The sequence below is a fragment of the Lissotriton vulgaris genome, chromosome 1_1 (genome assembly GCF_964263255.1).
Source record: "Lissotriton vulgaris chromosome 1_1, aLisVul1.2, whole genome shotgun sequence".
Taxonomy (NCBI): Eukaryota; Metazoa; Chordata; class Amphibia; order Caudata; family Salamandridae; genus Lissotriton; species Lissotriton vulgaris.
Window position 1 is genome coordinate 180183231 of NC_141685.1, and position 8856 is coordinate 180192086.

Genomic DNA, 8856 nt, shown 5'->3' on the forward strand with positions numbered 1-8856 from the left:
GTATATTAAAAGATGGTTTCCTGTCTACGCGTTTCGACACAGGTGTGTCTTCCTCAGGACTGTACCATCATATCTCTAGGTGGACTAATTATAACGGTTAACATCAGATACTAGCATGGGAAAGGATTGTGCTGATATATAGGTAGAAGCAGATGATTAAATTACCAAATAAAAATGACTCTGTTCTCTGCGGTAATGGTTTCTGTAAGGCACTGAAAGGCACTTGTTGGAACGAACGTCCCTGGTTGGAAGCTTTTCTCTAGATCCAAGTTTAAAAATCTTCAGCGGTATGGTTGTTATGAGATGCCACGTGTTGGTAGTTTAATTAAACGTCCCAGATGCGATCGTCTTTACTGTATAGATGTCGGTTAAGACAAACCGGCTGCCGAAGGTTCCCGGCGTCTTTTATCGTGATTTGTATCAAAAGAGCAGACCGGTAGCGTTGTAATCCCGGCGGTATCTGAAATTGGCCCCAAACGGACAACGCCATGCCAGATGCCATGTAATGTTGGAAAAGGCGGGAAAAGAGTAATATGCCCACATCTGCTGCAGGGATATGGCAGGTAAATTATTGGTTGTGATGGATTCTCTATAAGTACTAAATGACTGATCTCGTTGAATATTAAATTATATGAATCAACGTCTGTTTGCCTTATCTGCGCTTATAATGTAAAGGACAGGCCTTACAGTGAACCCCTTGCTCTGTTTGGCACAAAAGCCCTGGAAGGAGGTGCATCTTACAGAACTTTATCTACTTTAGGAAGAACTAAAGACCTGCTTTTTAAAGTTGTCTTCCAAGGCCAGAACCAGGCTCTTTTATCTGCACTAGTTTCAGGGAGATGGACAGATGTTATAGCGATAGGAAACCCCCCTCAACTCACAATAATGTTCCAATCTTCCAGGTTAGAAGAAACCAGAAATGCTTGAACTAAGGGAGCTGTTGAAAGTGTCGAAGGTGACTTATGAACAGCAAGGTAAAGACAGGAGTTGGTATGTGAGATGATCTTAAGTGAATAGGAAAGGAATAAGAAGAAGTGTGTGACTGGAGTTACTTTTGTTGTATACTGTGCAAAGAGTTACTGGACATTTTGCAACCCAGCCTCATCCATCTCTTTTTCTCAAATCTGGAAAGGGGGGTGCATGGGCGTTCCCATGCAACCACCATTGGTTTCTCACGCTAAACCCAATTTACCAAATACAGTAGATTCGGTTTAGTGTGAGAAACCTGCACCCTTTTAACCTAGGTGCAAGGAAGGAGAAATGCTTTAGTTTGTCCTTCCTTTTCTAACTTTGCATGCATGCTGCACTGGGCAACACATATACAAAATGGGAAAATCCTTCCCTCATGTCTAGGTATAGTATTTTGTACAGGAAGAGTGGACTTCCTGTACAAAACCTATGCTGGGCTCTGACACACACACACCCTAGCGCTCTGGTGCTAAGGTGTGTGCATGGCGCAGGGCCACTTTAATCAGTGCTGGCGCAAGGGAAAGGGAAGGAGAGAGCCATATCTTTGAAAATATGGTGCTCTCCTGCTCCCTCCCTGTCGCGCAATGCAGCGTGGCCTCACGCTGTGGGGCTGCGTTGCATTGCATGGAGATTTGGTAAATCTCCCCCAAAATGACTTTTACAACCAGTTAAACATTGTGAATTCTCATTCCATTACGTTTCAATTTAGTAATGTTAAATATCTTTACATCCAGCAGAAAACAAGCCTTGACACATCAGCGCAGTCGGCGACAGAGGAACCTGCACACAAATTGACAGATCCCGGATGAAGCATCAAGGGCATTTCAGTGATTGTAAGAGCCTGAGCTGTGCTCCTCCACCCACAAGATGAAGAAATGACCTTAGGAAAATTAAGTAAACATCAATAACAAACCTCCTCCTGTATAAACAAGTGTCCAACACCAGCTTTGATCATGGGATCGGTATGATGTGATTACCGCAGTGCTCTGTTTTCTAAAATGAAGACGAGCCATCATTCCGTGTTCTAGGTGAATTGTAAACTCCCTCTGGACAAACCACAGCAACCAGAGAAGAGCACAACAGAGTGGAGCCGGAAAACTGATGGGTAAAGGAAAGAGGAGTTCTTCAATCTACAATACAACAGACTGTCCCAATTTGTACCGGCCAGAAGGAAGATACATCTTTACCCGCAAGCGTGCATAGCCATAATCCAATCTAAAGGCACAATCACCTACAAAGACACCTTCTACGTATTAGGAGTGTAGCAAATATTTGGTGGCTATTGCATTTTATTATTAAAACAGAAATCAAACATGTAAAATACTGCACACATATAAAGTGTGTGAAAAAAAAACCAAGTGCTTCATCAGTCATGTTGGCCCATCAGGAAATACAGTCATGGGATGTAGACAAATATATACCCGACCCACAGACACTAACCAAGAAAGAAGAATCATACACATACAGCGAGAGCTTTCGTTTGTCATCACTACTCAAGCTTAATCAGCACACGTACACAGGAGAAAAACCATTCAAGTGCAGTGAATGTGTCAAGAGCTTTATTAGGTTATCAGAACTACAAAGACACCAGCGAACACACACAGGGGAAAAGCCATTCAAGTGCAGTGAATGTGCAAAGTGCTTTAGTCACTTATCAAACCTCCAAATTCATCAGCAAACACACACAGGGGAAAAGCCATTCAAGTGCAATGAATGTGTAAAGAGCTTTAGTCACTTATCAAACCTCCAAATTCATCTGCGAACACACACCGGAGAAAAGCCATTCAAGTGCAGTGAATGTGTAAAGAGCTTCAGTCAGTCATCACACCTTCAATTTCATCAGCGAACACACACAGGAGAAAAGCCATTCAAGTGCAGTGAATGTGTAAAGAGCTTTAGTCACTTATCAAACCTCCAAATTCATCAGCGAACACACACAGGGGAAAAGCCATTCAAGTGCAATGAATGTGTAAAGAGCTTTAGTCACTTATCAAACCTCCAAATTCATCTGCGAACACACACCGGAGAAAAGCCATTCAAGTGCAGTGAATGTGTAAAGAGCTTTAGTCGCTTATCAAACCTCAAAATTCATCAGCGAACACACACAGGGGAAAAACCATTCAAGTGCACTGAATGTGCAAAGTGCTTTAGTGAGTTATCAAGTTTTCGAAGACATCAGCGAACACACACAGGGGAAAAGCGATTCAAGTGCAGTGAATGTGTAAAGAGCTTTAGTCACTTATCAGACCTACAAAAACACCAGCGAACACACACAGGGGAAAAGCCATTCAAGTGCAGTGAATGTTTGAAGAGCTTTAGTCAGTTATCAAGCCTTCGAAAACATCATCGAACACACACAGGGGAAAAGCCATTCAAGTGCAGTGAATGTTTGAAGAGCTTTAGTCAGTTATCAAGCCTTCAAAGTCATCAGCAAACTCACACAGGAGAAAAGCCACTCAAGTGCAGTGAATGTGTAAAGAGCTTTAGTCAGTCATCACACCTTCAATTTCATCAGCGAACACACACAGGGGAAAAGCCATTCAAGTGCAGTGAATGTTTGAAGAGCTTTAGTCAGTTATCAGACCTTCAAAGACATCTGCGAACACACACAGGGGAAAAGCCATTCAAGTGCAGTGAATGTGTAAAGAGCTTTAGTCAGTCATCACACCTTCAACGTCATCAAGGAACACACAGGGGAAAAGCCATTCAAGTGCAGTGAATGTTTGAAGAGCTTTAGTCTGTTATCAGACCTTCAAAGACATCTGCGAACACACACTGGGGAAAAGCCATTCAAGTGCAGTGAATGTGCAAAGTGCTTTAGTCAATTATCAAACCTTCAAAGACATAATCGAACACACATGGGGGAAAAACAATTTAAATGCAGTGAATGTGTGAAGAGCTATAGTCGATTATCAGACCTACAAAGTCATCAGCGAACACACATGGGGGAAAAATCCCTATCATTGTAGTGAATGTGACAGTAGTTTTCGCGGCTCTTCAGCATAAAGGAATCATCAGCAGACTCACACAGGAGAAAAACAATTCAAGTGCAATGAATGTATGAAGAGCATTTTTAATCGATTATCAGACCTACAAAGACATCAGCGAACACACACGGGAAAAGCCATACCATTGCAATGAATGTGTGAAGAGCTTTAGTCAATTATAAAGCCGTCAAAGACACCACCGAACACACACAGGAGAAACGCCATTTAAATGCAGTGAATGTGTGAAGAGCTTCAGTCAATTATCAGACCTACAAAGAAATCAGCGAACACACTCTGAGGAAAAACCATTCAAGTGCAGTGAATGTGTGATGAGCATTAGTCAGTTATCAGACCTACAAAGTCATCAGCGAACACACACGGGGAAAAACCCTATAATTGTAGCTAATGTGACAGTAGTTTTCTCAGCTCTTCAGCATTAAGGTATCATCAGCGAACTCACACAGGAGAAAAAACATTCAAGTGCAATGAATGTGCAAAGTGCTTTAGTCGGTTATCACAACTTCGGAGTTATCAGCGAACACACACGGGGAAAAACCCCTATCATTGTAGTGAAAGTGACAGTTGTTTTCGCTTCTCTTCAGCATTAAGGTATCATCAGCGAACTCACACAGGAGAAAAGCCATTTAAGTGCAATGAATGTGGGAAGAGCTTTAGTCGATTATCAGAGCTACAAAGTCATCATCGAACACACAGGGAGAAAACATAGAAGGGCGCTGAAAGTGTGAAGGGCTTTTGATAGAAGACCCGACTAGCAGTAAAGAAGAAAAACAGATAACAGTATTTGCAGAGTAATAAAAGTGTTTGTTTCCAGAGATTGTTCACTTCCGTACACAATATGATACACCAGGATACACAGTGGGAAGCGAGCACAATGTGGATTAAAAGAAAAGAAACATTCTTGATTTTTATTTGATGAAGAAGAGATACAAAGAAAAAATTTCAATCACACCTGATCACACTTCCTGTAAAAGCAACACTGAACAATACAGGGACTAACCACTGTATTTTCAGCTATCTTGTAGGATTAGTGATAAAATCTATAAACCCAACACACCCAAAGTAGGCATGTTGTCAGGGCTATGGAGATGGAAGCTTCATTGGTAAAATGTATGTATTACTATTAACAAATGCCACTGCAGTATATGTAATGAACTCAAGTGAAGCACAGGTGTTCAAGAAATAACCTATTTTTAGATATAACAGAGCATATACCTTGTTTTTAAGTAACGTTTGCTGCATCTTTTACACACTGTTTTTGGTTGATCGATCACCGGGGAGAGCTTCTTAGGCAACGCGGCCACCGGGAGGCTGGCTTAAATGTACTGGGAGGGCGGGAGTCCTGCGCGACTAGAGCGCTGACCCCGCTATCCCCAAGATGGCGCCCACCGCTGCCAGACGCGTGATAAAATCGCCACAGACAGAGGTAGGGAAGTATTAAAAAGAGCGTGTCAAGGGTGTCAGAGTGCCTACAAAAATTCCCATTACAATCTCTGATTTAAAAGCCCCCAAATTAAATTGACGAACTAAGTGCAATTTTTGTCTCAGCCTGGTGCAGAAACGCTGAAGAACACAATTAAAACAATCTCAGTATTATGTCACTGGTATAGAGCGATTAGCTCGCAGCCCCAGTCGCAATCACCGGGGAGAGCTTCTTAGGCAACGCGGCCACCGGGAGGCTGGCTTAAATGTACTGGGAGGGCGGGAGTCCTGCGCGACTAGAGCGCTGACCCCGCTATCCCCAAGATGGCGCCCACCGCTGCCAGACGCGTGATAAAATCGCCACAGACAGAGGTAGGGAAGTATTAAAAAGAGCGTGTCAAGGGTGTCAGAGTGCCTACAAAAATTCCCATTACAATCTCTGATTTAAAAGCCCCCAAATTAAATTGACGAACTAAGTGCAATTTTTGTCTCAGCCTGGTGCAGAAACGCTGAAGAACACAATTAAAACAATCTCAGTATTATGTCACTGGTATAAAGCGATTAGCTCGCAGCCCCAGTCGCAATCACCGGGGAGAGCTTCTTAGGTCGCACGAAGTTCAAGACCCTTTGTATTGTCTATAAGGCAATAAATAACACGGGCCCTAAATTTCTGAGAAGTTCCTTTAAACCTTTGGCAACCCCTAGAACGTTGCGTTCTAACACGGCTCACATGCTTCAGATTCCTAGAACAAGGAAAGTGACCTGGGGAGACAGATGTTTCACCATAGCAGCGGCGAAATTGTGGAACTCCCTTCCCCTTAACATAAAGATTAGTCCATCTTTGATTGTCTTCAGAAAGCAGCTAAAGACCTGGCTGTTTTCTCAATGACACTCTTCGTAGATCACTTTTATTCACTGTTTCAGTGTCTAACCTCTGGTTAGTTAGCTTTTAGCTGTTAGCGCCGAGACACCCACGGGTAATTGCCGCGCTTTTAAAAATTGAAAAAAATAAATAAATAAATAAATAAATGGATCGGTTCGTGTCTCAGGTCTTATAACTAAGTGTGACCCATGGCTCCTCTCCGACTTGGCTCTCCCTATTCATTTTCGGCTGTGCCAAACTCAACTTTTTACCAGAATTGAGCCACTGTTAGCAGCAGACTCTGTTTGAAGAATGTGGTGAAATAGCGAAATTCCACATCAAAAGCATATATGTGCCAGGACAATCTGTTACACTCCGAGCAAATCGTCTTCCACACTGATTGTCCTTTGTCCTGAAATGTGCCTCAGGATTTGTCATATGAATGCCAGCAGTGACATTCATGAAGCTAAAATTAACAGGAGTGTGTGGGAGATAGAGAGTGGGAAAGATACGGAGAGAGAGAGAGACAAAGAAAGGGGGTATAAAAGAAAAAGAAATGGAAGGAGGGGGAACGGCAGGTGATTTGTATTCAAATAGAAGAAGCAGCCGAAAACTTGTCAATGTGTGACATCACTATAGAAACGGGCTGAATACCTGTGAATTTATATAATTATTTTTAATATCTATAGACCCATGTCATTTAATAAACAGGGCACAAATAAGGAAAATAGTGAAGGAGCCCATTATCATATGCAAATCACAATGATGTCACAAGTAGTGACGTCACAAGAAGTGATATCAGGCCCTTTTAATAATTTTCACATGAAAGATCGACGGCCTGTTTTAAAAACAAAAAGTAAGAAACATAAAATATTGTAAAAAGAAGATTTTGGTATCAGTTTTTATACATGATGTGTTTTTCCCACTATCAGTTTGTAACTAAACTCGTAAATGACTGAAAGTGTAAATATTTTTAAACAGATATGTGGAACTTGTAACTTACATTTTTGAACAATTTTCAACGAATAAATCACAGGGGCTCTTAATTTGTGTTTGTTTCCTGACGTTCTTTATCCAGCCCCTAAGCCCCAAAGTGTTTCACATTTACAGTGTATTAAGCAATAGAGGGGCTGATTTCTCTGTTCCTCTCTTGCGCCACTCACACAAATAAATAAAGGGATCACTGCTACTGGGACAGACAGTTACAAACACTCTGAGGCCTGTGTCTGCAGATGCAAGAAACAAAGTAACAATTCCAAGTCGCAGGCTAAAGAGCTAGGTGGAACTGTGTCCCTTTTCTAGATAATAGTGGGGGGACCCCTTCAAACTGTGTCAACCCCCGACTTGTGCCATGCTGAAAAAGCAATAGTGAATTTGAGTAATTTACGATCAATTGAAATGAGAGAAAGAGAAGAAGAGAGCGAGGTGCAGGACATATTGAAGAAAAAGAAAAAAGAGACACACGATTTTACCCTGTTCTGTGTAGAAGCACTTTACGTAAACAAGTTGTGCTGTGCGTTGTGAACAGGCTGTCACCCCCTTTGTATGTAAATGAGCTTCTGTAACCAGACACCCCAGGCTCCCATCTCTTCTAGCGCGGATGATAATGTGAGCACTGTAAGGTGATCACAAACAAGGGCTCTACTGAGAAATAATTGGCTTCCAGGTCACACAGCTGTGGTTATGTAGTTCATTATTAGTTAATTTACTTTAATGTGCAGCAATTCTCCAGGTTACTTTTTCTCAGTATATTGCTTTATATCGCTCTTTGCGTTCCATCAGTTAAAGGTGAGGTTCGATGTAGGATTTGTTTTTAGTGTTCCTAGACCAGGTCTCAATCCCTTTGTCCTCGATTTGTCGGCATGTGTTTTGTCCACACACTGGTCTAGGATGGACCTTCTCAAGGTAGAAGACACTGTAATAGGAATAATAAATCATATATTTATGAAATTATATGTAAACAAATATGTGCCTTTTAGTTATCAGGCACCACCAGACTCACATCTACACATGGAATTGAGCACCGGACTAAAGTGACTCCTCCCTATACAAATATGTTCCATCAGTAATCGGGCTGATGGTTCCGCTGATGCTCACAGCAAATAAAGTTTCTGGGACTGTGCGCATTGGACAACATTTTAATTGTTGAAGTTTCACACAATGTCGCTGATGCGCTCAGCTTATAAGGTTTGTGGATATTGTGCACTGTAACCAGATCACTGAAGTTCAAACTAGGTTAAAACATAGTACGTACATAATGCAAAATGTTACTGCCCCTCCCTTCTTTTTGACATCTCCAGGAGTTCCTCCTCTCTTGTGAAAGAAGGTTTTCACAGATTATGCTGGTGTCTTTGGCACTTCCTTAATTGCACAGAGGAAAGCCTCATGGTTAATGCATTGTTTTTGCTCTGAGGGACAAGAATTCTTTGAACACCTTCCTGAACTCTCTGATAGTGACTCTGCCACTCTTAATGAATATGAGATCTGCATCAGAAAGTTGGACTTGCACTATCTCCCCAAAGTGAGTACTGTCCTTGTACGATATCACTTTGGGAGAAGGATGCAAAGGCACGATGAGTCAGTCAAACAGTACATAAC

At 41.9% G+C, this 8856-nt stretch overlaps 1 protein-coding gene across 2 annotated transcripts in view; it reads left to right on the forward strand.

The window, feature by feature from the left end:
- Positions 1-7304, forward strand: part of LOC147738076 (uncharacterized) — a 39881-nt gene extending 32577 nt beyond the window's left edge. Inside the window, exon 2 of one of the 2 annotated variants that reach the window (XM_086952119.1) lies at positions 1704-7304. In XM_086952119.1, the coding sequence (XP_086808245.1) occupies positions 2342-3688 (1347 nt within the window). In that variant the 5' untranslated portion in view covers positions 1704-2341 and the 3' untranslated portion in view covers positions 3689-7304. The remainder of the gene's footprint in view (positions 1-1703) is intronic. The other variant, XM_086952118.1, reaches the window with a different exon arrangement.
- The last annotated feature ends 1552 nt before the right edge of the window (positions 7305-8856 follow it).